Source organism: Budorcas taxicolor, chromosome 19, assembly GCF_023091745.1.
Source record: "Budorcas taxicolor isolate Tak-1 chromosome 19, Takin1.1, whole genome shotgun sequence".
Classification (NCBI taxonomy): domain Eukaryota; kingdom Metazoa; phylum Chordata; class Mammalia; order Artiodactyla; family Bovidae; genus Budorcas; species Budorcas taxicolor.
Window position 1 is genome coordinate 34,238,184 of NC_068928.1, and position 27,812 is coordinate 34,265,995.

At 54.1% G+C, this 27,812-nt stretch overlaps 2 protein-coding genes across 2 annotated transcripts; one reads left to right on the forward strand and one right to left on the reverse strand.

Annotated features, from left to right (window-relative positions):
• Positions 1-845: 845 nt before the first annotated feature.
• Positions 846-14,915, reverse strand: GID4 (GID complex subunit 4 homolog). Its single transcript, XM_052657652.1, has 6 exons — positions 14,528-14,915; positions 10,237-10,296; positions 6,496-6,603; positions 6,319-6,420; positions 5,500-5,630; positions 846-3,584 (listed from the first exon to the last, which is right to left on the reverse strand). Exons 1-6 carry the CDS (start codon positions 14,714-14,716, stop codon positions 3,521-3,523), a joined length of 654 nt encoding a protein of 217 aa, XP_052513612.1. The 5' UTR covers positions 14,717-14,915; the 3' UTR covers positions 846-3,520.
• Positions 14,916-15,175: 260 nt separating this feature from the next.
• On the forward strand, positions 15,176-27,800 carry ATPAF2 (ATP synthase mitochondrial F1 complex assembly factor 2). The gene is made up of 8 exons (XM_052658104.1): positions 15,176-15,442; positions 21,694-21,738; positions 21,981-22,126; positions 22,841-22,938; positions 24,282-24,362; positions 26,057-26,169; positions 26,549-26,664; positions 27,383-27,800. The coding sequence occupies exons 1-8, from the start codon at positions 15,310-15,312 to the stop codon at positions 27,518-27,520; spliced, it is 870 nt and encodes a 289-aa protein (XP_052514064.1). The 5' UTR covers positions 15,176-15,309; the 3' UTR covers positions 27,521-27,800.
• The last annotated feature ends 12 nt before the right edge of the window (positions 27,801-27,812 follow it).

Genomic DNA, 27,812 nt, shown 5'->3' on the forward strand with positions numbered 1-27,812 from the left:
TTGCAACCCCATGGATTGTAGCACACCAGGCTCTTCTGTGCATGGGATTCTCCAGGCAGGAATACCAGAGCAGGTTGCCATTGCCTTCTCCAGCACCGTTGGTAGGAATGTAAAATGGTGCAGCCAACTGTGGAAAACAGTATGGAGGTTCCTCAAAAGTTAAAAATAGACCTGCCATCTGATCTAGCAATTCCACTTCTGAGTATACATCCAAAAGTGAAAGCAGAGACTTGAAGAGGAATTGGTACACCCATGTTCATTATTTGCAATGCCCTGGAAGTGGAGTAACGCAAGCGTTCATTGATGGATGAACAGATAAACGAAAGTGGTCTATACAGTGGTCTGTTCTTCAGCCTTAAAAAGGAAGTTCTCAGACACGTTAAGTGAAACAGGCCAGTCACAAAAGGGCAAATACTGGTGACTCACGTACACAAAGTCCCCGGAGTGGTCAGATCCATAGAGACAGAAAGTAGAGTGGTGGATGTCAGTGACTGGGGGTGAGGAGCTGGTGTTTAATGGGGACTGAGCTCTACTATGGGAAGCAGGGAAGGTTCTGGAGATGACAGTGGTGAAGCTTGTACACTATGAATGTGCTTAACATTACTGAATTGTACACTTCAAATTGGCTAAAATGGTAAATTTTTAAAGGATTTTTTGATGTGGACCATTTTTATTTTGAAAATTTTATTTGTTGCTGTGTCGAGTCTCAGTAGATGTGGCACACAGGCTTAGTTGCCCCGAAGTGGGTGGGATCTTGGTTCCTGACCACAGATGGAACCTGCACTTTCCTGAACTGGAAGGTTGAAAATCCACCAGAACTGTCTTGATTTAGAAATAGGGCAGACTTGAAGCTTAAATACCTTTATTACTTTTTAAAAATTATTTGGACATTGATAGCTCTGCAAAATACTTCTCCCATCCCAAACTCTCATACCCTTTCCACATATCCTCCCCAAAGAAACAAAATACTCATCCTTTTGCCCATTCAAATCTAATTTTTAAAAACATTTAAGATTCAAAATCAAATATTACTTTTCTTTCCCAGAACTCGTTAGTAATTTTAAACCACAATGCACATACTCAATGGCATTTCCTTTTTAAAAATTAGCTTATCTGACTATTTTATGAGGAAAAACAAAATCATTTCAAGGCCTTAGAATATAAATTCCCTGTTTCTGAAAGCAAAAGACATTGAAAAGCCCCTCTGCCCCCTGGAGTCTGCTGTGCATGTCACCCATGGAACCAGCGCTGCACGGGCAGCGCCACTCAGTCTGTCCGTCCACAGGTGAGACGTGGAGTTGGAGAGGGCAATGGGTGGGAGGAGGGGGCTCTGGGCAGAGGCAGGCTGGGCGTGCAGAGCGGAGCAGAGGAGCAGGAGCTGGGTCCTGAGTGGGGAGGGGAGGTGGTGGGGAGCCTGCACTCGCATTGGTTTCTCAGTGATGAACCAGAGTGTCCACCAGAAGCATTGCACATAGAACCAGAGGTGCATGGGTGACTGAGGAGGCTCGGGAGTGACCACAGCTGGGGGTGACGGTCCAAGCTCCCCCGGGAACTAAGTCAGGGTGGAGGGTCTGGGGGTTCCTCGGGGGATAGAGAAACCCCTGCTTCTGCACCCCTGAGAGTCAGGATTTTACGAGAACCAACCTTTATCACAGGTGTGTCCCAAAGAGCTGACAAATGTACCACATCTTCATCCCCAAACACCACTGCATCTGACCCCTGGCTCAGCAAGGAAGTCAGCCCACAGCAGAGCCCTGCCCACCTGGGCCGCCAAGCAGCAGCAACATGCCGACACCCTGTCCAGCCCACCGGCTGCCCACTCACGGCCACACACGTGGGCCCCGACCAGCTCCGGGAGGCTGGGGGCGGGGGGGGCGCCTTTCCCTCAGGGGTACCTGAACCCTTCAAGGAGATGGCAAAATGCAGGCGCTGGTTACTCGCTGAGAAATTGGGGGCAGGGAAAGGGAGCCCACGCCACCTGGCCCCCACGCTGCCAGCCGGCTCTAAAATAAAGAGGATGTTTCTGACTCATCTCTCCAGACGGACGTGAGCCATCCTTCTCCTGCAGCCACCTTCCCAACGCTTCTCCTTAAGGCTTCTCCTGACATGCAATCTCAGCAACATACAACACGTACTTCGATAAAGGATTCTGAGACTAAGAGACCCGCCCCACCGCTCACCTAGACCGGAGGGCTTCGCGCCTTCTCCCTCCGCCCTGGACCTGTCCCCTGCGCCAGTTCTGCTCCTGTGGGTTATGGCAACACTACCCCTCGGTTAAAGCTTTCGCTCCCGTGTTCCGAGTGAGTCTATAAATCAGCAGAAGTCACCAAACCTCCCAGGCCTTGCCGCATATGGGGGCTGTAGCGGATGCCACATGAAGCTCTCTAAACATTTAAACAAAACAAAACAGCAGCGCACGCCTGTGTGCGCACACACACATACTTTGGCACATGAGCCTCGGGTTACTTGAGCGTGTTCAAGCTCAGCCCCTCCTATGCCCCGACACCGCTGAGCTGCGGGTCTAGGGCTGCAGCGGCCCCTTCTGCCTGATGGGAGAGGTTGCTGGAAGCGCTGCTGTTTTGAGTAGGGAGAGGAGGAGGAACAAGTGCTAAACTGGCCCCCAGAATGGTCCTCACGTTTAGCGCTAGAATGGATGCAATGCTGCAGAACGTCTCACCAGGTGACCAGTTTCAAACTGCTGGCTGATTAAATATACATTTACATATAGATATAAAAATTACTAAGTCAACATTTGCTGTTTTCAATGTGAAAACGATAAAATGTAATTCTCAATAATTGTGCATTTGCCATAGGGTCCTTGCTAAAGGAACCATAAAAATAATTTTGTAATAAAAAAACTTTTTTTTTTTTTTAAAGTTTAGTATTGCCCTCAAGTTCGAAAGTTTGGAGCAAATGTGCTGAGCGGGCAGGACTGGAGTCCGTTCCTGCCAGGGACCTGGAAGCCTCAAACCCTGTGGTCCCAACGGCAGGCCCAAGGGACCCACTGACCACAGGCTAGCTTGACTCGATCGCCCTCGCTGAGCACTTGGCCTGCGCCCCGCACGGAACTCCAGGGGCACGTGGGAGCTGGGCTCTGCCTTCTCTTGACTTACCAGACTAAGCAGCTGGGGGCAGGGGCCCTGGGTGGGGACCACTGAGCACTGTGGCCCGGGGGTGCTGGGGCTGACCTATGCAGCTGGAGGCAGGGGTGGAGCAAGGGCTGTGCGTCTCAGGGATACAGAAGTTAGCTGTGTAGGAAGGAAAAGTGCATTGACGGCAGCCTAGAAACAGCTCACGACCAAACCTCACAGGGAGGGAGGAAGAGCCGAGGTCGCCCTCCACCTGCCCTGTGGGCTGGCCGCTCCTTGGATGCTGCGGGCTGACATTCATGCTTTCGATGCAAGTCTGCTCGTGAAGAAACAGGAACACATGTTCTCCCGGTTCTGGCAGGTACCCGGTTTTCCCGGCAAAGTTCTTTTTTGCCAAGTTCAGTTTGTTTGGTTACTGTTCTGAGCCGCTGTCACCGGAATTCGTAGATGGGGGCGCTGTGTTCTGGAACATGAGTGAGATTTAGCGACTGATACCTGCGGGAGCAGAGGTGGAGGAGTTAGAGCATCCTGAAAACCACACAGAGTATGGAACCCAACCCCAGGAGACCCCAAGCCCAGATGAAATGCATGCTTATCTCAGCTTCCTCAGGGGAACTGAACCAGCGACAGCCTATCTTAGGCAAGGAGAGGCTGGTCCTCTCGGGGAGGATGCAGACCAGGCCCTCTGCCTGCTCCACCACCCTGCTTCCCTCTGAAGTCGTGTGACCCTCAGAGCTCCCAGGGGACCCGGGCACGTGCTGATCTGCCCAGAATCTGGAGGGCTTGCAATGATGACATCATAGCCACACCCCCAACCTCAGCGACTCCATCTTCCTCCTCCCTGGACATGGCTGTGAGACTCCAGAGCATCAGGGGCTCTGCAGGGAGTATGACCCCGTGATGGGTGCTCTCAGGAGTGAAACAGGGGACAGAGAAACAGGCAGGGACAGCTCCCATTTGGGGACACCCAGCATGGATGGTGTGTCAGCTCCCTCACTTGTCCACAGAGGAGTGAGGTGCAGCACAGGAAAAGTGGCTCATCTCTCTCCCAAACACCTCAAGGAAGGACATCGTGTTAGCCGTCAGAACAGAGCTCTCCCCTCCCGGCGGGCTGGCCGGCATCACAAAGACATTTGAGTGCTGGGGGCATGTCGAGACGCAGGAGAAGCAGAACCGTGTGCATCCCTGGCAGGAGCGGGAAGCTGCAACTGCTGGGCGAAACGGTTCCCTAAGAAGTGACCGCAGACTCACCCATGACCCAGCAACCTGCCCCAGCTGCATACCCCGAGGAACTGAAAGCAGGCCCCAGACAGGCTTGGGCACACCCTCGTCCACAGCAGCCAGAAGGTGGGGATGAGCCACAGGTCCATCCACTGATCAACAGATAAAGATAATGTGGCCCCCATCCACATGACAGGAAATTGCTCAGCAATAAAGACGAAGGACTGACGTGCACTCAAAATGCAATATGGGGTCTTCAAAACACAATGACAAGACCCAGAGGGCAAACAGTGCACGGGCCCATATTCGTGAAGCACTCAGAACAGGCAGACCTATACTCAGAGCAAATTAGTGGTGCCTGCAGCTGGCAGGGGTGGGGAGCTGGGTGACGGCTCCTAGGGGGACAGGGTTTCCTCTCTGCCAGTGGAAACATTCTGAAATCGAGTGACAAAACCGTGCTGACATGAAGGGCCCCTGGACTCTACACTTTCAATGAGGGGATTAGATGGCACATGAGCTGCTTCTCAATAAACCTGGTGATTTTAAAAGAAGACCAAAAGTTTTAAACACTCATTTGAAAACTGAACAGGTGTTGAAATCCCAACGTCCGTTCTCAGAGAAACCAGGGTAGCACGGAACCCCTGGGCCCTTGGCCACTGCTGGTCAGCCCTGGGCAGCGTTCTTCACGAACCTTTAAAGCATGCAAGAGTTGACAGGAAATAAAGAGCTTCAACATCCAGAAGAAATCAGGTGTTTGAGGGCACAGCCACCCTTCAGGTGGATAGGGCACCTACAGAAGCTCAAAAAGCCATGAGAGGCCCCACAACAGTGGCAAAGGCCACACCCAGGAGCACGTGGCTGTCACCTTGGCAGAAGGCAGGCCCATAAGGCCCACAGGCCCTGGTTACCAACCGACTTTGAGCAGGAAGGTGAGCACAAAATCAGAAAGGCCGCTGACAGCAGAGTTCACATGGGATCTCACACTCTTAACTACTGAGTCTAGGAGGAATGAAGACAAGACCCACAAGCCTGAGATAAACGTAGCTGAAAATAGGGCTGCTTGAAAGCATTCAGCAGTGAATGCCTGTACCCAGAACTTCACCTTTGCACCCATTTACACCGCTCTGGGGAGGCAAACAAGCCCCCATGTGAGCACTTCGGGAAGTGTGGCCAAGCTCTCAGTCCTTACCACTCCGAGCTCCTGTGGTAGTAGTAGCCCTCTATGGAGGCCGCTGACTTCTGGAAGCAGATGTAGTAGAAGCCAGCAAAGGAAGCACCGCTGATGTCCTTGATCGTGTGGTCCGGGACTAGGAACTGCTCCTGCATGCACAGAGGGTCAGTGTCGCAGCTCTGGCCCCCAGGCCTCCCTGCCCCTTGCAGCTGGCTCTCAGCCTCACTGGGTGACCGTGAACCATGTGCCACCTGTGTGTTCTAGACCAAGCATGGCCCCTGTATCTCAAGGTTGCTAGGGTCAGAGCCGGGAGCAGGCTGTGGGGTGGGACTCAGGTCTGGGCCGAGCCCTGGCCCCGGTTCTCAGCACAGAGCCTGGGAAGGAGGATGCTACAGGCTTTGGTCTGTAGAAACACTGGCGAGATTTCAAAATAAAACAGCTTTTTCCCACAGGCTGGGGGCCTGGGGTTGGAGGTGGGTGGAGGCTCACAAACTCACCTCCTGAACTTGGTACCCGTGGCTCTAGCTCAGAAAGTACCAGAGGAAGCCCACCTGACAGACTCTTCAGGAGCTAGAAGGGAAACCCACCCCCATTCCCTGAGCTGGAGGGGCCAGGGGCACTGTGATGGCCCACAGCCCGGGCGAGAGGCTGGCCGGGGAGGTCACTTCACTTAGGGGCTAAGAAGAGGGGTCTCCCAAGTCCATGGGACCCTCAGGATGACCCAGCCTGCAGGGTGGAAGGTGAAGCCACAGGGAGAGGGGTCACAGAGCAGGGAGAGGGGTCACAGAACAGGGGGAGGGGTCACAGAGCAGAGAGGGTGAGGCCGGGCCCCCTTACCTTCCACCTCATGAAGACATAGTCCCCACTCTTCAGCTCTTCGTAATCAAAGTCGTCTGAGTTAAACGATTTTGCATACTGATAAAAAGCCAGAAACTTGCCCTGAAAGCCAAAAGCAGAGCATAGGATGAGGGCTGGGCGGGGCCGTGGGCCTGGGGGCGGGGCCGAGGCACTCACCCAGTGCTTCCGGTCCACGTCCTCGTCAGCGTCCCACTTGCGGGTTAAGAAAGGGTGCTTCCTGCTGATTATTTCTCCTTCAAAGAAGGTCGTGAGGGTTGGGTACTCCTGTGGCAAAAACACAAATATCAAACAAGATGTCCAACAGGAGTTCTAACTTTTCACAAAGGAACAAACCAAGTTCACTTTAATTTCTCCCCAGAACTTTGAAAAGAGGACCACAGTGCTGGGCGACCACCCAGACCAAAGGTAGGTCCAGCAACACCCACCGCCGAGGAAGGAGCCTGACTTGAGGGGCCCGGGGTGGGGATGGGATGTCTCCTGGATTCTGGGGACTTTGCCAGAAGCAGAGAACCCTTCTTTGGCGCGCTTGTGATGTGTTGATGGCTCAGAAAAGAACTTGGACAAGTTACTTCTGAATATTCTAGCATACAGAGCAGATGGTAACTTGATAGGTTGTACTTTCCAAGGAAAACACCCAGAGAGACTGCGGAATCACAGCCTCGTCTTCATGGCTCAGCCTGGTCATCGCTTCTCAGACTGGCTCAGTCTGTCCCTGGTGCGCCAGCTCTCAGGTTTGAGGGGCAGGGAAGGGGCTGTCGAATAGCCCGATGTGAGAGGCACTCATGTAATTCTATCATGTGAGCTAAGACAACTTACATGACGGGAAACACTGATGACCATGTCTGCCCCGGGAAACCACAACCACCAGAAGAGCAAACGAGTGGTCATCCTGACCGGGTGCCTGAAGTGTTAATACTCCCAATAACCCTGCTGTTTGTCCCTCTGCTCATACAAAAGATTTGCAAAAAGTTAACGGAAGAACAAGTAACCACTGTAAAAAGTTTACCATTTCTCTGCATTTGTAAAAACCCACCCATCAGGCCACCCCTCAGTGTCACCAGGCAGCCCCTCAGAGCTGCCCGCCAGCCCAGGTCATTCCTGGGGGTGCTGTGACGACCCCCACCCAGCAGAGCACAGGTCACCATCCTGATGTCCCGAGACCACGGAGGACCTGCTCTCTTCCTCACACCCTACGTCAGCCCCTCTTGCTCAGTATTAAACATCTACCGGTTTAAATCCATTCCCAAAGCTTTGCCACTGCTGCCGGCTTGCCTGCCAGGTGGCTCGGCACCCCCGCAGGGTACTGCAGCCTCACTGGCCTGGGGCTTCCAGGAAGGCCACGATCACTTTACTGCACACGCCAAAGTAGCCTGCCCTTGTAGCAGTGAACTTGAAACATGGCAGATCTGCCATCCCCCTAAAACTGAAATCTTCACCCCAATGGTGGCACTGCGTTCCTCAAACACATACCGACACAAACAGAGCCAAAACATTGTAGAGACCAAAACTGCCTAAGCGGAAACCTGATTTTTAAAGGTATAAACCAAATTATAGCAATCATTTGAGAAAGACCTGCCAAGGGAAAAATTGCTTTCTAAGCTGGCAGCTGACTTGAGACGTTAAATTAACGGCTAGACAGTATACTGACTTCCTGAGTTTTGAATCTTCGTATTTTATCAAGATGTCCATAAAGAGAGAGAAGGATGAATGATCAAGTGGTCCTACTATGTAATAACAAAGAACAAGCTTACGGTCAAGTCACGAGTTTTCCTAACAAGTGATTCTGCACCGACCTCTCTAAAATGTTCCAGGCAGTCTACCAGGGTGACCACTAGGTACCCACAAACACTGAGAATTAAATAAAATAAATATCTAATGAATGAATGAAGGAAGGAACAGAAGGAACCCAAAAGACAAAACCCCTCGCAGGGCAAGCAAGGACATTCAAGCTCTGACTACAGCCAGGGGTAGGGGGCTCACAAAGGGAGGGCGGGCACGGCTAGCATCTGCCTGCCTGGAGGTGAGTCCAGCTTTCCGTGAAGACCCACCTTCTGGAATATCAACGTTTGATTGACCAGTAAGGCAGTCTCTGCATCTGGTGGCGTGACCACCTGTGTTCCAAGTAAACGCAGCACAGCCTCAGAGTGCCCGGCATTGTCTGGGGAGTGTGTGGTGGGCCTGACACCCTCCCGGTGGGCTCCCAGCCACCTATGTTGGGCTCCCCAGAGATGCCCCTCTCCCTACAGGTGGCTGGCTGGGAATGCAAAGAGAGTATCACTTGACACCCATTCTTCACAATTCTGGGATTCAGTCCCCACAAGGCAAACAAAACTTCCCAAACTGTGTTTGTGACTCAAGGCAGGTAAGAGGCCAGTTATCTCCAATTATGTAGTTAGTTTTCCCTATTTCCGTACACATGAGGAAGACCATGGCTGATTAGTCACGTTAAAATAAGTCAGATATCTGCTATTTCCACAACTATAAATGGAAAAGCAAACAAAAACAGCGCTTTGTTTTTTTTTGCCACACCATGCGGCACATGGGATCTCAGTTCCCTGATCAGGGATGGAACCCAAGCCCCAGTAGTGGAAGCGTGATGTCCTAACCACTGGACTGCCAGGGAAGTCTCAGGTTGTACATCTTAAATGGGTGAATTCTGTGCTATGGGAACTATATTTCAGTTTAAAAAAAGGTGAATTAAATAAAAGACTTGGAAGACTCCGGCAGGATGACAGACCCTCAGGAAGCACAGCCCCCTCTGACGAAGGTGGCTCCGAGTGGGAAGAGCTGGCAGCGACACCCCCCTCCTTGGGAAAGCAGCTTTTGGGTGGCTTGGGGCGCCACCCTGCATTCGGGCCACCTGCCCCCACAAGGCCACCGCAGCCTTTCCGTCTGTGGGTTTTTAGTCCTGCCCACCATCTGTGTGCAGCTCGCTGTGACCATTTGGAATCAGGTCCCCATTCCACACTACAGACTCTGCTGGCTTCCTTATGAAGTTTAACACTTTTGTTCTACACTCAACACACACGTATGGCCGCCTGCGAGTTGAGCGTGTTCTGTTGCTCGGTCTTCTACAGCACAGACCCAGGTGAGAGTCCTTCCTCGTGCTGTCACTTGCTGCCCCGACTTGATGTGATATGTTTCCAGAGGTCTGTCTCAACAACTGAATTCTCAGGAGACTCTCAGGCATCTGATGGGAAAGCAGGAGAACCAGAGGGACAGGGAGACGGAAACCAGTGCTTTCCGACTGTGGGGGGCCCAGCCTGGGGGTCAGCAGCTCCCAGAGCTGCCCGCTCACTGATGCCGCATCCCCTCGGGCCCTGAAACGGGCACCTGGAGCCCTCACCTCACAGGTAAGCCAACTGACACAAACAGGTGAAGGTTGTGGGGCAGGAGGAGGCGAGGGTGTCCGCCAGCCCCTCACTACTCTGAGCAGCGTGGCCAGGCCCCCTTCCTGCTCGCCAGTGGGAAGACAGAGGGTGCTATCTCTCGCCTGTGACATTCCTGAGTTCTGAAGATTGAAAAGCTGGCCTTGAGGGAGGGAGCAGCTCCTTCTGCCGGAGAAACCTCCAGGGCCATGGTCTCGGAGGGGTGCTGCTCACTCCAGAAAGTGAAACTAACCATGATGGCAGCAGCGATGCTCTGATTATATTTTTGTTTTCCTCAAAAAGGCTCAAAGTAAAATCAGTAGTGTTGGTCACATGGTGACCTTTTGATAAACTTAAACATCTGTGAATGCACACATCCACACTGCCTGCTCCTGCTCCCTTACAATAACTGCACTCAAGATATGGGGCTCCTGAGTCAGGCCTGCAGAGTCGAGCTCACTGGCCCTTCAAACCCGGGGTCCCAACATGCTGTCCCCACCAGGCCCCCGCCTGCGGGAAGAGCACTTACCTCAGTAAGGCCTTTGATCTTCAGATACCCGCAAAGGTAGGAGTTCCCCGTGTCCACGTGCTGAAAAGATAGGACACAAGCCTTGTTACAAACGCAGGGCCCACCAGGGACAGCAGAAGCATGTCCAGCATGCAGAGGCCCCTTGGAGGCCGAGGAGTGAGGGAGCCTGGAGGCTGGTACAGCTGGGTCTCCCCGGTCCAGCAGCAAGCTGAGTGTTTAATGCTGACTAAGGCCTCGTGTTAAGAAACTAGGGGAACTCTCCTGGTGGTCCAGTGACCAAGGCTCCACGCTCCCCATGCAGGGGGCCCAGGTTCAATCCCTGATCAGGGAACTAGATCCCACATGCTGCAACTAAAGATCTGCATGCCAGCAAGGAAGACCAGGTGTAGCCACATAAATAGATACATATTAAAAAAAGAAAAAAACTAGGAACGCTTGTTGCATTCCTCAGATCTGAGGACCCTATACCTTCCAGTGCACCATGAGCCAAACACCAAAGTGGTGCTTCAAAGCTGCAGTGAGCTCGGCCAGCCCGAAGCACGCAGCTTCACGAAGCTGGAGCGGTCCCACTGTCTGGTGCAGTGGACAAAGGTCTGCACCTGAAAAGCACCGCAGCTCTGCAAACGTCCTCACCTGCCAACGTGGGCATCCGACAAAATGGAGCAGCCAACCTGAACTTACAGGGGTCAGCAAGGAAGCTGTGTTCAAGGACCCATGGCTTGAACCCGAAGCCTTGTTTCAAGGGTGTGATTCTCACCAAATTCAATACAGTTTGGGTTTCACAGCTGCCAGAAAGGGTATCAGGTGGCAAGGATACTCGCTAATAAGACTAAAAACTCAACTAAATTGGCTAACATTTTGCAGGGATTATCACATGCTTGAGAATCAGAATTTCAGTTTGGCCTCCATCCAACCGTGTGTCTCTCCCTCTCTGCCCGAATTGATCTTTTTGAACCAAGGGAGTGTTGACCCAGCAACCAGCCAGCATCTCAGTGAGAGAGAACAAGGCAGAGGCCTCAGCAAGAAGGTGCTCGAAGGACAGCTGTGTCCAACAGCTGCTCTTCCTAATATTCCTCCTACAGTGACCCGGCCCTCACTTCACTCTTGCCTTCTTGGATGGCAGAGGAGAAAGAGAGTAGTCACAGTAACATAAAAAACAACACCACCACCACCACCAGGTCAGAACCTTACAAAGATTTGAAGAACTCTTCAAACTGCAATTTTAGGGGGAAAGAAAGCACTCCAGAAGCACATGAAGAGAGGCCCATCTTTAGTCATCGAAGAAGTTCAATCAGAACCACAAGAGATGCCACCTCACCCCCACTATGGGGTGAGGCTATAATCAAAAAGAGGGACCGTGACAAGTGTGACAGGGACGTGGAGAAACTGAGCCTCTGACACTGCTGGTGGAGATGGAAAATGGTGCAACCACTTTGGAAATCAGCCTGGCAGCTCCCAAATGTTAAACAAACAGTCACCATACAACCCACTATTCCACTGGTAGGGAGACACCCAGGAGAAATGCAGACAATGTACACATAACAACTCGCGCGTGAATGTGCACAGTGGCGTGTTCATGACAGCCCCAGAGAGGAAACACCCACAAACAGCCATCTACGCATCAGCAGAGGAACAGAATGCTGCAGAGCCACTAGGGGACGATGACACAACGACACAAAGGGAGGGAGCACTGGCTCCTGCCGTGATGTGGACGAACCTCAAAACACAGTGCTCAGTGTGACAAGCTAGACACAGAAAGTTACCGTATGATTCCCTTTACGTGAAAAGGCCACAATAAGCAAATCTTAGGGGAAGAAAAATTAGGGGTTGTCTAGGGCTGGAGTCCTTGGACTGCATGGAGATCAAATCAGTCAATCCTAAAGGAAATCAACCCTGACTCTTCACTGGAAGGACTGATGCTAGAGCTGAAGCTCCAATACTTTGGCCACCTGATGCGAAGAGCTGACTCGTTGGAAAAGACCCTGATGCTGTGAAAGATTGAGGGCAGGAGGAGGAAGGGGCAGCAGAGGATGAGATGGTTAGATAACATCACTGACTCAATGGACATGAGTTTGAGCAACCTCCAGGAGTTAGTGAAGGACAGAGGAGCCTGGCGTGCTGCAGTCCATGAGGTCACAGAGAGTCGAATATGACTTAGCAACTGAATAGTGTTGGAGGGGTGTGGCACCTAAGGATTCTTTCTGGGGGTAATGAAGATGTTCTAAAATTAGACTGCAGTGGCAGTTACACAGCTTTGGGACCACACTAAAAACTACTGAACTGTACACCTTACATGTGTGACTTGTGTGACAGGCGAATCATACCTCAATAAAGCTCCTATGAAAAATAGAAAGAAAGCAGGAAAGAGGTGGAGTTACAAAAGTCAGAAGTTTCTAAGATGACAGAGCCCAAGAACCCAGTTGTGGCTGAAAAACCAGCTGATTGGGCAACTCACAGGCCAGACTCTCTGCGACAGTAAGACACTCACCCATCCAGGTGCAGGGCGGCATTCCTGGGTGTGACTGCCGCCCCCACCAGCAGATGGCTGACTCCAAGTGGCCTCCAGCCACTGGCCAGGTCACTCTGGCCACCCTGGGACCTGCCAGTTGTGCACCAACCCAATGCCTACTCCCACCGGTTCACAAGGGAATTGGCACCAGCAGGAATTCAGACACAACACACAGGACAGGGAGGGGAGCTGCCGCAGGAACCAAGGTTTGTCTGTGATACCAGGCTGCTCCGCCACTGGTCCCCAACCCCATTAGACATCATCAAACTCAACATGGACTTGGGCCACAGTCCAGTGAAAGCGCCAAATCCTAACCATGAGACCACCAGGTAATGCCCATCTTTTTAATTACGATAAACATCATAGCTCATATTAGAAATTTCAGTTTGTAGACCAGAGACACAATTAACAGAGATGGAGTTCTCTTGATCTAAAGTAAAAGACTTACTCCCACAAAGCAGTAAGATAAAAAGAGGCAGATGAATCGGCAGTTGGTGGAGACAAAACATATCCCCGTTGTCTTTAAGGTGGGAGAAGAGAGGCTGAGAAGAGAGGCTGTTTGAGATTTAAAATCAGTAAAGAGCAAAGGACAGGAGAAAAATTCTGTCCTCACACAGAACCTACATTCTACATCTACATCTACATCCTACATTCTGTCCTCAGACAGAACATCAAAGCTTCTGCAAGACCTTTGAGGGGACAGTGTTTGGAGGGGCTTTTAGGCACAGCTTAGGAGGTGAGGTATCAAACTGAAGACAACAGGGCGAAGGGAGGAGGAAGTGGGTCCTCCTGCAGGCCTGGGCAGATAGACAGGAGGAACAGTTTTCCAGGAAGGCAGAGAAGAAAGAGGATTAACCACTGCCGATCTCCTTGGGCCGGGAGGAAATGTCAAGTGTGCTCCCATCGACATGAGAGGAGTGAAGTGCAGGAAGGAGCTGGGACAGGTAAAGCTAAAGTTCCAAAGCCATTAGGAGCTGGCAGCAGGTTCTCAGAAATCCAGGTCAGATGGGGGGAGGAAATACCATATGAGAAATAAAAGTGGGTGAGTTACATTTCCTAGCATGAGTATCAGAGACTAAGAAGGAAGCCCTGACATGTGGATCAAAGTTAAAAATACAGTAAGAGGGTCCCCTAGAGCCAGGAAGGAGGAGAACAGAGAGATGGGGAGGTCTGGGCAGACAGATGGACAGAACAGGAGTGGACTGGAAGTGGCTAGAGGGTGGGGAGTAGGGAGTGTCAGGAGTCTGAGCCAGGAAGAGACTATGGGTTGGGGGCTAGGAGATCAGCTTCTAACAGACTGTGAGGAGCCCACTTAGGATGTGAATGCCCAGGCTAAGGAATGGGGCAGCAGTCGAGGTGGGATGGGGGCCCTCAGGTCCCGGGGCTGATGGAGAGAGGAGGCGGATGAAGCTCTGCCGAGGAGGAAACCCCCGGAGAAGGAGGCGGGTCCCAGGGCCTGGGCTTCATGGGACCGAGGAAAACGTGGGAGGCAGCAGGCACGTCTAGGGCCTGGGAGCGTCCAGAGTCAGAGGGAATCCCTGGAGAGTTTCCCGGACGGGGTCCGAGAGGGACTGAAAGAAAGACTGTTGCCGGGGCGACAGGCCACGGGGAGGCAGGGCCGGATCTGAGGCGGCCGGTCCCCGGCTCGGGCCCGCAGGGTTGGGGTGCGCCGGAGGGCCCCCGGCAAGCCCGGGCAGCAGGCCCGTCCGTGGCCGCGGGCCCGAGGGGGCGGCGGCGCGGCCCGGTCCGTGGACGTCTCGAGAGGCCGGGCCGCCGGCTCACCTGCAGCACTACCTCCACGTCGTACGAGTTCCCCTTGCTCTTCTGGTGGCCGCGGAACTTGGAGCCGCTGTAGAGCAGGCTGGTGGCCACGCCGGGCTGCTGCGTGTTGATAGGCGGCGGCGGGATGAGCGAGGCGGCGGAGGCGGCCGAGGCACCGGCCGGCGGGGGACACTCGGTGCGGACCGGCATCGCGGGGTCCCCCGGAGCCAGGGCTGGGGGAGGGGGAGGAACCGCCGCCGCCGCGCGGAAGCCGAGGGCAGACGGAGGAGAAGCCGGCGCGCGCGTAGGGCGGGAGGGGTCCACCCGCCGGCCGCAAGCGGATCGAGCGCTCCGGCCACCACCGGGACCCCGGGACCTGCGAGCAGGGCCTCCGGGTCCTGAGCGAACCCCCTCCCCGCCTGCGCTCGCACACACACCCCTTCCGATTGGCTCGGGCGCGCTGAGGGGCGGGAGCAGGCTGGCTCGGCGATTCCGCCCATTGGCGGGCGGGGACAGCACGTGGCGGGAGCCGAGGCCCTCTGGGACTTGTAGTCTTTTTCCCGAGGCGCGGCGCGGGGGCGGGGCCGGGGCGTTTGTGATGCTGATTGGCTGCGGCGTGCGCTGAGGCGCGCGGCGGCGGCGCGCTACGAGTGTCGTGCGCAACATGGCGGCGCCCAAAAAGGGTGAGGGTGCCGGCGACTGGTGAGGAGGTTCGTGGAGTTCGAGCACACGGCGTGTGGTCCCTCCGGTCCTTGTTCCCCGAGCTCTGGTCTCGAGCGGTCGTTCTCTGAGGCCCCCGCACGATGTGGAGGAGCTACCTTCGGCTGCGGGATGGGGGGCGTCGCCTCCTGAACCGGCCCCGAAGTGGCCTCACCGCCTCCGAGGGGCTGGGGCGAAAGCCCCCTATCCCCTTCCGGGCCTACGTGCCCCCGGCAGGTGAGAGGCCAGAGCGGAGCAGGCCTGAGGGGTCGGCCATGCAGGGTCACACGTCGGGAGGGAAGTTCCCCGCGAGGGCAGGGATCGCTCCAGGGCACACGCGCGTCGTTTCCTTTTGGCAGGTGCGGTTTTTCTCTCTTTCACTGGGGAAGCAGAGGTCATCCTTGTTTTCAGGCGGGAAAATTCGATTTCTGGGTCGGGATTGCGCTAGAGGCGCGAAGCAGACTCAGAGGTTTGCGGGGCAAAGGCCAGTCCGCTAGGCTGCTTTCTGTGTCCCCGCGACCGGCACCGAAGGGGCCTGAAGCTCGGGCTTTAAGTCTTGCATCCCGGCCGCTTGCTCCACAGCTGTCCTGGCCCTGCCTCCTGCTGCCCTCCCAGAACACCTGCCACCTCTTCTAAGGAGTTGACACCCCGTGCCCCCTTCCTGCACTTCCGACTCGGATGAGGCTTTCTGTAGCGAATCTTTCTTACTCCTAGGCAGAGATTTTGGGATAAGAGTGGGACTGACTTTAAGTGAGTGAAGACAGTAACGCTTTCTTTCCTGCCAGTTAGTACTGTGCTGAAGGTGGGGGTGAGGAGAAGGTCACTGCGGTGTTGGAGCTGTTCCGAGGATGCCCGTGTGGCCTCCAGCCCCTTACCAGCTGTCCCAGCCATCAGCTGCATAAAGAAAGGTCTTCAGAGAGCCTGCCTGTCCAGCTGAGGAGTACACTGGTGAAGTCAAAGCTGGGGGTCTCTGCTTACAAGTTGTCTTGTCTGCACAAGTGGTTTAGCTTCTCAGTGTCTGCCTCGTCTAAAGAGACAGCTTGTGCTGGATTGAGGGAGATGCTGTAGATAGGAAGGCCAGCCTGCCACCTGTTTTTGTAAATAGTTTTCCTGGAACCCAGGCCCCCTCATTCACTGACACACACCTAAGGCTGTTTTCACTACAGTGCAGAGTTGGCTGGTTGTGCCAGACACTGGATGGCCTGCAAAGCTTAAAACACTTTGGCTTTTTACAGAAAAAGTTTGCCAACAGTGCTGTGGATGCTAGAGCGGTTTTGGGGAAAAGTGTTTAGTCATCTGGCCCGTTTATAGTAATTGCTGTGGTAGATACACTTGCCCTGAAGAATTTTAAAACAGCCTTACTGAGATGATGCACTTAGAATTCACTCACTTAGATTGTACAGTTTAATGGTCCCTAATGGCTCAGATGGTAAAGAATCCGCCCTTGTTGCGGGAGACCTGGGTTCAATCCCTGGGTTGGGAAGATCCCCTGGAGGAAGGGCATGGCTACCCACTCCAGTATTCTTGCCTGGAGAATCCCCGTGGGCAGAGGAGCCTGGCGGGTTACAGTCCATGGGGTTGCAGAGTCAGACATACTGAGCGACTAAGCACAGTATACTCAGTTCTGCTGCCATCAGTTCTGGAACCTTCTTATGACACCAAAGGATCCCTGTACCCTTTAGCTGCCACTCTGAGTATCCCCCTGCCCCACCCCATCCCTCCAGCCCTAGACAACCACTACTTCACTCTGTATGAAGTCAAGTCGCTCAGTCGTGTCCGACTCTTAGTGACCTCATGGACTGCAGCCTACCAGGCTCCTCCGTCCATGGGATTTTCCAGGCAAGAGTACTGGAGTGGGGTGCCATTCCCTTCTCCAGGGGGTCTTCCTGACCCAGGGATTGAACCGGGGTCTCCCGCATTGCAGGCAGATGCTTTAACCTGTGAGCCACCAGAGATCTGTATCTATAGATTTCCCTATTTTGGACATTTTATATAAATGGAATGTGGTCTTTTTCTCCATTTAGCGTATATCCACGGTTCGTCCTGGCTTCCCTGGTGGCTCAGACGGTAAAGCATCTGCCTACAATGCAGGAGACCCTGGTTCGATCTCTGGGTCCGGAAGATCCTCTGGAGAAGGAAATGGCAACCCACTCCAGTACTCTTGCCTGGAAAATCCCATGGACGGAGGAGCCTGGTAGGCTACAGTCTGCGGGGTCGCAAAGAGTCGGACACGACTGAGCAACTTCACTTTCACTTTCACAAGGTTTGTCCTAGAGTTAGCGCATGTCAGTACTTCATTCTTTTTCATAACTGGTAATATTCAGTTTTGGGGACACACCATGTCTTATTTACCCAGTCAGTCATTGATGAACATTTGGGTGGTTTTCATCATTTGACTGTTCTGAATGCCTTTGTAAACACTTGAATACAGGTTTTTGTGTGAGAATGTGTTTTCGTTTCTCATAGGAGGTACCTAAAAATAAATAGGACGTCCCCAGTGGCTCAGGGTTAAAGAATACACCTGCAAGGCTGGAGACCCGGCTTTGATTCGTGGGTCAGGAAGAGCCCCTGGAGAAGGGAATGGCAACCCACTCCAGTATTCTCGGCTAGAGAATTCCATGGACAGAAAAGCCTGGTGGACTGCAGTCCATAGGGTCACAAAGAGTTGGACACAACTAAAGCAATTTAGCACGCACGCAAGAGCAGACTTGCTGGAGCAAACGGTAGCTAACTTTCTGAGGATTGGCCACCCCACTTTCCAAGGTGGTTGCGCCATTTTATATTTCCCTAGCAGTGTGTGAGGGTCCCAGTTTCTCTGCCCCCTTACCGACATCTGTCTGTCTGACTATGGCCTTCCTAGCTGGTGTGAAGGACTGTCATTTGAATTTCCCTGAGGATGAATGACCTTGGAAGGAAAGTTATGACCAACCTAGATAGCATAGTCAAAAGCAGAGACATTACTTTGCCAACAAAGGTCCGTCTAGTCACGGCTATGGTTTTTCCAGTAGTCATGTATGGATGTGCGAGTTGGACTGTGAAGAAAGCTGAGTGCCAAAGAATTGATGCTTTTGAACTGTGGTGTTGGAGAAGACTCTTGAGAGTCCCTTGGATTGCTAGGAGATCCAACCAGTCCATTCTAAAGGAGATCAGTCCTGGGTGTTCTTTGGAAGGAATGATGCTAAAGCTGAAACTCCCATACTTTGGCCACCTCTTGCAAAGAGTTAACTCATTGGAAAAGACTCTGATGCTGGGAGGGATTGGGGGCAGGAGGAGAAGGGGACGACAGAGGATGAGATGGCTGGATGGCATCACCAACTTGATGGACGTGAGTTTGGGTGAACTCTGGGAGTTGGTGATGGACGGAGGCCTGGCGTGCTGCAATTCATGGGGTCTCAAAAAGAGTCTGACGCAACTGAGCGACTGAACTGAACTGAACTGAAGATGAATGATGTCAAAGAAAATCTTTTTAGGTGCATTTTGGACACTTGTGGATTTTCTTTGGAGAAGTGTCCATTCAGATGCTTTGACCATTTCTAAATTGGGTTACTTGTCTGTTTATTATTGAGTTGAGAGGGGTTTTTATATACTGGGCCCCCCCCCAGTTAGCCCCGAGCCGCCCCAGGATTGTGGGCAGTCAAAATCTTGCTGTGAGGCGTAAGGCCCGCCAGGTGCCGCTGTTTAGAAAGAGACCGCTGTCACGCTGCTCAGAGGAGGCGCGGCCTCCGCTCGCGGTGCATTGTGGGGGTTGCAGTTCTGTCCCTAGCAAAGGCCTGCCGGGAGATTGAGGTTGATGAAAAGAGCACTAGCTGGCCCGGGGAGCTTGGGACAGGACGAGGAGTGTCCGGGGAGGTGATACAGAAAATCGCTTGTTTCTTTATATGGATTGGAGCAACCTTGCAGGGAAAAGGAGCCCCGTGGACATCAATTTCCACTTAGGCTCTCTTCACAGCAGCTTGTTAGCGCTCTCTGCCTCTACAGCCAGTTTTCTGTTGCCCAGCTTTTAAAATTCAGTGTTTCTCCACATTCGCATTTGTTTGTATCTGTAGTCCTTAAAATTGCCAGGATGACACCACCCTTATGGCAGAAAGTGATGAGGAACTAAAAAGCCTCTTGATGAAAGTGAAAGTGGAGAGTGAAAAAGTTGGCTTAAAGCTCAACATTCAGAAAACGAAGATCATGGCATCCAGTCCCATCACTTCATGGGAAATAGATGGGGAAACAGTGGAAACAGTGTCAGACTTTATTTTGGAGGGCTCCAAAATCACTGCAGATGGTGATTGCAGCCATGAAATTAAAAGACGCTTACTCCTTGGAAGAAAAAATTATGACCAACCTAGATAGTATATTCAAAAGCAGAGACATTACTTTGCCAACTAAGGTCCATCTAGTCAAGGCTGTGGTTTTTCCTGTGGTCATGTATGGATGTGAGAGTTGGATTGTGAAGAAGGCAGAGCGCCGAAGAATTGATGCGTTTGAACTGTGGTGTTGGAGAAGACTCTTGAGAGTCCCTTGGACTGCAAGGAGATCCAACCAGTCCATTCTGAAGGAAATCAGCCCTGGGATTTCTTTGGAAGGAATGATGCTAAAGCTGAAACTCCAGTACTTTGGCCACCACATGCGAAGAGTTGACTCATTGGAAAAGACTCTGATGCTGGGAGGGATTGGGGGCAGGAGGAGAAGGGGACGACAGAGGATGAGATGGCTGGATGGCATCACTGACTCGATGGACGTGAGTCTGAGTGAACTCCTGGAGTTGGTGATGGACAGGGAGGCCTGGCGTGCTGCGATTCATGGGGTCGCAAAGAGTCAGACACGACTGAGTGACTGAACTGAACTGAACTGAAGTGTGGTGTTGTCATAGAAAGAGATATTCTGTAAAGGGAGTGATTTATGCTCAAAATAAGGGTTCATTGTGACTAGCCTGTCTCTCCCATCTCCAAGGATGGGGTTTCCATTGCTGTCAGCTCACCTCATCACTGAACATGTGGGTGCTTCACTTGCTCCTGGTCTCATGACTTGTCTCATGAGACCCAGGACCTGGGAGGGTCCAGGCAGAAAACCTCCGTCGTTTGAAATTGGGGAGTGTGGATTCCACCAATTGAGTTTCCCGGATCCTGTTCTTAGCACCTGTGTGAACCCCTAACGTGACTCCCTACTTCGTCAGCCCTCCTTGCGGTGACCTGCCAGGCTCCTCCCCAGATCTGGGCCTCTCTAGCCATCCTCTGCCCTGTGACTGCAGGCTCACCCTGCACACCACCTTCCTAGCTCTGAAACCTGCTCTCTGAGGCCCAGCACCTTCCTGTGAACTATTCCTTCTCCTGGAAACTCCCCACCCCCATGCCCTGGAAAGCCACCAGTGCAGGTGGGCCTGCCCACTCTCCTGCGGCTCTTGGGTGCCATCTGGCTGTGAGGAGGTCTTCCTCTAGCCCAGATGAGACGAGCCTTCCCGGTGCATGTTTGCAGCTTGTCTGGTCTTCTGGCATCCACGGTTGCTTTATTGTTCGCCTGGATTAGTGTCCGTTGTCCCATGAGACAGGATGCACCTCAGGGGTGGCTTTTGAGTCCTGCCCTGGGAGGGGGCTGCTCCTCAGCAAGTTTGTTCCTCCCCCCAGCAGAGCCCTGAGCCCACTGGCTGACATCTCCGATCAGGTGCAGAAGTGGCCTGGCCAGGGCAGAGGAGGTAGGCAGAGGACGAAGACCCCCTCGAGGGAGACCTCGCTATCCCGGCAGCTTTGTGTGGTTCAGGCTCTGTCGTCCATCTCTGCCTCCAACTACCCCCACCCCCACCCCCAGCTGCCCCTCAACCCCCAGGTCTCTCAACCCATCTCCAGCTGTTGGCATGTGTAGAATGCTCTGCTGGCACTTCTTGCTGGTGGGTGGGCCCCTCCCCCAGAGATGGATCAGACTCTTCAGATCCCCCCACCCCAGCCCTCTGCTTCCTGCTGGATCTGGCCTTGGACTTGCTGCCCTATTAGGCACTGGAAAACATGCTGGACGTAGTCTGGACGCCTTGACCCAAGTCTCCCAACAGATGCAGGGGCCTCTGGACTAGGTCTTACCCGCTGTCTGAGTGAGACCAGGCTGGCACATAAAGCACTGGGCAGTGGGAACTTCCTACTTGGGTCAAAGGTATGAGAGAATTACTGTTGTGATTTCAGACAAAGGTGGTAAATTTTGCCATCGTAATACTTCATCATGTTGGTGGTCACACCACCTGTAGATTCGATTGTGTTGTGCCGGGGGGTGGAGGGGTGTTGGAGAAGTCTTGGAGTCAGGCAAGCTGCAGCTTCATAACACAGCCACTGTCCTTGGGAGCTGGTGGGGCTGTGGCTCCTCCTCCCCTGCTTTACCCAGTAGCTATTGACCATGTGGAGCGAGGAGACCGGGCGCTGCCATGGAAGTCTGGGTGGTCAGTCGGTGTCGGCAGTGAGGTCATGAGCGCCTCCACTCCTCCTTTAACTGCCCTTTTTAAAAAATCTTTCCCACAGAAAGGAAGAGGTTCTATCAGAATGTCAGCATCTCACAGGGTGAAGGTGAGTGTCTGGAATTTTCTCTGCCTCTTGTTTTTATTTCTGTGAATGGGAGGTGAGGGACACTTTTCACCTACAGCCAGCTCCTTAGTGAGCTTGTCCCAGCGCTCTTGTTGGGTATGTTTCTGTAAGCCGTTCCCCACGAAGGGACTTGTGGCGTCTTGCATCAAATCAAGTAGCCAAATATAGAGGTGATCATTCCACTCTGCCTATCAACCTGAGAGGTTTCCGTTCGATCTTTCAAGGTGGCTTCGAGATCAACCTGGACCACAGGAAGCTGAGGACGCCCCAGGGCAAGCTCTTCACTGTCCCCAGCAAGGCCCTGGCCATTGCCGTGGCCACTGAGTGGGACTCCCAGCAGGACACCATCAAGATGTACACCATGCACCTGGTAACAGGTCACAGCCCGCCCCTGTGGCCACCACAGGCTTCCTGGGGCCCTGGGCAGGAGTACGGGTCCTGTCCTGATTCCAGTAAGGCTCTGGGAGGCCCCCAGTAGACAGCCCACCCCACTCCCAGCCCAGGCTTGGTTCTTCCAGATTCTTGGGGCACACGTCCTTCCCTGGTCACTTTTCCGCTGCAGCAGCCACGCTTTGTTTGGTTGGCTCTTGTGCTCTGTGGTGGTCTGGGTCAGGAAGAGACAACGTGTGGAGAGTCCATGTTTCCTGGCACGTGGACCCAGGCCCTAGGCAGGCTCCTTGGCCTCAGGCCTGTGAGCCAGCCTCCCCTGGACTGTGGGGGAGCAGGGGTGACTGCTGCAGACGGAGCCTTAGAGGGGCTCTGCAGCCTGCAGTCCACAGGGAGGATCCAGAGAAGCTGTCCTGGCCTGGCAGCTCTGTCCCCCGCCGTCTGAGGCTCAGGGGGCCGGGCGGTGAGCGACTTGCCCGGATCCAGCAGTGCATTCACGTCTCCTGACTCTGGTCTCCTTGGGCCTGGGTGTCCACGGCTCTGAGCTATCACTGCTGTCACAGTGGTAGCACCTCCTGGAAAATACCACAGGGCCTGGTGGTACAGAGCCTGAGACCTTGAGGGAGTTCATTCCTCCCGGGGCCTGGGCAAGGCCCTCAGGAAGCTGACGGGTTTTCTCTCTGTGCCTTTGATCCAGACCACACTGTGCAACACGTCTCTGGACAACCCCACCCAGCGGGACAAGGACCAGCTCATCCGGGCGGCCGTGAAGTTCTTGGACACCGACACCGTCTGGTAATGGACTTGTGGGCAGCCTTTCCCAGGGCCCCAGCAAGTCCCTCGGGCCTTTTGCTCAGAGTGGTCTCCATGGAGGAAGCAGTGGACCCTCTGGCTCCTCAGTACTCTACTGCTCTGCAGACTCTGGGAGAGAGGACGTGACGGCTGCACCAGTGTCGGGACCAGCCCTCCTGTAGCCCGGCAGCTGTCCCCCGGCCTGGGACACAGGGGCTGTTGGCCTCTGTGGCTGTCGCAGGCTCCACGGCCCAGGGGTCACTTCTGACCGTTAGCAGGTTCTCACAGGCATGGTCATTGCTCCTCAGCTGGGCTGCAGATGGTCTGTCCTTGGCATCCAGAAGCTGGTCTCCTCCTTGGCTCATTTTCGCAGCCAGGTTCTTAGGGTGTTGACTGGATGTGGAAGGAACAGTTGAGCCCCCCAGATGCTCTGGGGTTCCCGCCCAGGTGGCACTTGAGGTCTGCTCTGGGGTGAGGTGCAGAGCAGGCCTCTGCAGAGGCCGTGGTGCTGCTGTTGGAATATCTATGCCGTCTGTGTTGGGGACAATCTGGTGACAGGGAGGGAGCCCTTCCAGTCCAGCTCAGGGAGGGGGTCTTCTTGGGAGCATCCCGACTCAGAGAGCAGAGCCATGGGAGCCTCCCTCTGCCCTAGGCCCGCTCTTCCCCACTGGGCAGCACCCCCTCCATCCCTCTGCACCCCCACTGCCTCTCTGCCACTTGTGCTCACACCAGCCTGGCCTCCCTGAGCTCACCCGTTGGGTTCCTGTCTGCGACACCCTTGAACTCAGCTGACCCTAGCTCTGTCTCTTGGTCAGGACAGTGGCCTGGCCTGAGGGGGCGTCAGGCAGGGCCATCAGCGGCCGCATCTGTAATTGGGAGGGAGGCAGGCTTGCAAGGGGTGCACAGGCAGCTGGGTCTCGCCGCCTCTTGGGAGAGGAGGGGACGGCAGGATGCAGTGATGAGCTGGCACAGAATCCTAGGACCCGGGGTGCGAGTCAGGACAGTGTAGTGTGACGAGCAGCACTGGGCAGCGCTGTGGGCCCTGACTGGTCAATAACCAGGGACGTTTGGGACAGTGGGACTCAAAGTCAAGGGTCCAGGGAACCCTTGGAGGGCTTATGAAGCTGCAGGCTCCTGGTCTCCGTCCTGTGAGGGTGTGGGTTTCCAACAGGTCCTGGATAAGCCCTGGGCTGCTCTTTGAGAGCCCTGCTAATAGAGGGGGAAGGCAGGGGTGGAGGGATGGTGGTGGAGAGGTTTTCTGCTGTTGCCTTTCATGTTTCTGTATCTGTCACTGGATGAGAGAATTGTACTTTTTTATTAATGGAGGCACTTTTGCACTGAATTAGCTACAGGGTGGAAGAACCAGAGACGCTGGTGGAGCTGCAGAGGAATGAGTGGGACCCAGTCATCAGCTGGGCCGAGAGGAGGTGAGATGCCCCACACCCGGCAGCTGGGGTCCGGGCCACACTGGACAGCCAGGGCCCTGAGCTGGTTGACGTTCGGAGTTCAGGGCACCAGGGGACTTGGACAGTACAGGCCCCCTTGAGGGTAGATGCAGCTAAAGTGCTTCTGCCCCATTGGTTGTGCGACTCTGGGGTGGTGACCTGATTCCTCTGAGCTTCCCTTTCTGTGTGTGGGGCTTGTGACCCCTGTCTCCTTGGGTGTCATAAGGAGTACACGGAGTGCTGCACACTGCTGGGCACACAGTGGTGCCTACACTGGCCGCTACCATCCTGCTTGTTGTCACAGTTACTCTGTGGCTGAATCAGAGCCAGGTGTGTGACCTGGATACACATGGAGGACAGTCTGGGCCGGGCCTTGTGGAGGGATAGTCCAGGGACTGGTGAGGCCCAGTGACTTCCTTCCCAGGAAGACACTTGTGCAGAGTGGACAGACCAGTGATGTGAGCAGGGTTCGGTCAGGTTTATTTCATCCCAGGTTGTTGGGAAGGGCTAGCCTGGGCTCTCTGACCTTGGTGTTCCGTAAGCTTGCGCACTTGGAGTGGTTTGGACATAGCATTTTTCATCCGTACACATTTCCTGAGCACCCATGATGTGTCGGCATCCTCTGGTTTTGTAGTAAGAGGTGGAGCCAGCGCACTGAAGGATCAGGTAAAACCTGACAACTGGACGCCACGAGAGAACCGTGAGGATGTGATGCCATTTCACTGGGGAGCTCGGTGACGTGAGACATGAGCTCGGTGCCTGCAGGTTTTTGCTGTGGCACGAAGTTGTCCACTTTTGGTCGCAGTTAAGATTTCTCACCTATAATATTAATAGATTATAGGAAAATGTGGCCCCTTCCTGTGTTTCATTTGTACTAGAAACTTCAGGAAGAATGTTTTTTAAACCGATGAGAAAGATCAGCGATATATGAAAGAAAATTACAAAAATTGCTTTTATTTCATTACATTTTTCCTGCATTTTACATAGCTATGATTGTTCTTGAAAATGTTTTGTTTTTGAAGCCAGCTCACGCCCGCTGGGACAGTGCCTTGTGTGTGTGATGGAGGCTTATTAATAAACGTGTGAAAAAGTGATTGACTGATACAGGATTGTGGCTTAGTCGGTAAAGGATCTGCCTACAATGCAAGAGATGCAGGTTCGATCCCTGGGTGGGGAAGATCCCCTGGAGGAGGAAATGGCAACCCACTCCAGTATTCTTGCCTGGAGAATCCCATGGACATGGACAGAGAAATCTGTCAGGGTACAGTCCATGGGGTTACAAGAATCAGACACGACTTAGTGACCAACCACAGGGTGTATACAAATACCATTGTAAGGAAAACAATATTTGAAAGAAGCCTTTTATGGTTCACATGTGAAGACTTCCTTCTGAAAAGCAGGCAGCCCACAGCTCTGATGGACCTTCATGCCAATGAGTTCAAGTTTCAGGAGCTGCCTGTGGCCCCTGCTTCCTAACTTGCCAGCCCTAGCTTCATGCATAGTTGATCTGTCCTCTGCTCCTAAGGGACAGAAGGTTATAGGTCAGGAGGCCTGATGGCAGTGGCTCCCAAAACCCCCAATGGGGCCTGTGTGTGCTGGGCAGGCCGGGGCTTTGCTTCTGGGCAGTAGCGGGGCTGTGCAGCTGGACAGACTCACACGGGGCCTCTTCCTTCTAGATACGGCGTGGAGATCGGCTCTTCCACCAGCATTACGGGGCCCAGCATCCCTGCCCGGACTCGGGAGGTGCTGGTCAGCCACTTGGCCTCTTACAACATGTGGGCCCTGCAGGGTGCGTGGTGTTTCCTGTGGGCCATGGAGGGTGGGCATGATGGGCATGGTGTGCAGAGCCCAGGGTTACCAGAGCACTGGGTTGGCGGGGGAGACGCTGTCACCTGGTTCATGGACTGGCAGGCTCACCCCTCCCAGGAGGACGTGGCTGTCTCCTCTTCAGGAGCCTCCATTCCAGTCCCCCTGTCCCGGCTGTAGTCACGGGGGTGGAGCGCTCCCTCTGACGGGCAGAGCCAGGTCTGGTGCCTTCCCAGGCAGGGGCAGAGGAGGGACTCCTGAGGAGAGCAGAGGCTCCTGAGAATGTGGAGGGGCTGGCACCCCACCTGGCGGCTCCCTGCACACAGCAGGACCCCGGGGCCAACCTGGCTGTGTCCCCGTAGGGATTGAGTTTGTGGTGACCCAGCTCAAGTCCCTGGTGCTGACCTTGGGGCTGATGGACCTGCACCTGACGGTGGAGCAGGCTGTCCTACTGTCGCGCTTGGAGGAGGAGTACCAGGTGAGGCGGAGCTGGAGCCCCACTGTGGTGGAGGCTCCGGGTGGCCCCCCAGGTGCCCTGGGGCCGCCTGTGTGCTCACGGAGGCTAAGCCTGGACACGCAGACAGGCACCCTGGGTCACCGAGGCTGCTTCGAGTCCATGTCTGATGTAGTGGCTCAGAATGAACAAGGCTTGGCTGCTCTGCCGTTGGCATTTTTTTAACTCAGAATCACCATGTTCTCTGCAGTTCCCTTGTTACTTCTTCAGCCTCAGAAGGTTAATTGCTATTACAAATTGACTCCTAGCATGATGAAAAGCCTTTTGTAATGACAGTTTTTCCCAAGTTGGTCTAGTTATCTGCTTGGAAAAATGTCAGGGGGAGAAGCTGGTTTGTGTCACGAGAGAGCTGGCAACTCTGGTGTCAGAGCCAGCTGGGTGGGAGCGGGGGCGGGCAGCAGGAGCAGGAAGCCTGGCTTCTGGTCTGGGCTCTGTCCTTGGCTGCAGGACCCAAGCGGGGCCGTTGTTCCTTGAACCTCACTTTCTCCCTGACAAACAGTTCTCTGAGTATAAAACGCTCTTCAGATGTTCTGGACACCCAGAATGCAGCCAGGTCCCAAGTGTCAGGGTGGGCAGGCCAGGCCTCCATTCTCACCTGCCGCTCCCCTGCATGCCTCCTCCCCTCAGCCATGGGGGGTCATGGCTTTGGCAGTCACCCTGCAGCCTCCCGTCCTCTCCTCAGATCCAGAAGTGGGGCAACATCGAGTGGGCCCACGACTACGAGCTGCAGGAGCTGCGGGCGCGCACGGCCGCCGGCACCCTCTTCGTGCATCTCTGCTCCGAGAGCACAGCCATCAAGCACAAGCTGCTGCAGGGGTGACGCCGGGCCTCAGCCTGAGATGGAGATGCTGTGGCCAGTGGAGGCTGGTTTGGGCTGAGCCAGGGCGCGGGTACCAGTGACTGGTTATACTGAACGTTTCTCCGCCTGGAAGTGAGAGGAGCTGCCACTCATCTTGTTCCTACTGTCATGTCTGGGTCCCGGAGGCCACCCCGCTGCCCTGCAGGACACTCGCTGCCCACCAGGACTTTCTTGTCTGGGAGGTGTTAGTGGCCCTCAACCTTTTTTTTCCCCTGGTTTTTAATCAGACTTTTAAAGTGAAGCTGTCTGTTTC

What these genes read in the sequence shown, in the direction of transcription:
- GID4 (XM_052657652.1), bottom strand. Translation starts at nt 14,716, where the DNA reads ATGCCGGTCCGCACCGAGTGTCCCCCGCCGGCCGGTGCCTCGGCCGCC. An exon ending in ATGTCTTCATGAGGTGGAAG is followed by an intron (nt 5,631 to 6,318) that starts GTAAGGGGGCCC and finishes CTGTGCATGCAG; the next exon opens with GAGCAGTTCCTAGTCCCGGA. An exon ending in TACCACAGGAGCTCGGAGTG is followed by an intron (nt 3,585 to 5,499) that starts GTAAGGACTGAG and finishes CTGCTCCCGCAG; the next exon opens with GTATCAGTCGCTAAATCTCA.
- ATPAF2 (XM_052658104.1), top strand. Translation starts at nt 15,310, where the DNA reads ATGTGGAGGAGCTACCTTCGGCTGCGGGATGGGGGGCGTCGCCTCCTG. An exon ending in GGCCTACGTGCCCCCGGCAG is followed by an intron (nt 15,443 to 21,693) that starts GTGAGAGGCCAG and finishes TCTTTCCCACAG; the next exon opens with AAAGGAAGAGGTTCTATCAG. An exon ending in GCTTGGAGGAGGAGTACCAG is followed by an intron (nt 26,665 to 27,382) that starts GTGAGGCGGAGC and finishes TCCTCTCCTCAG; the next exon opens with ATCCAGAAGTGGGGCAACAT.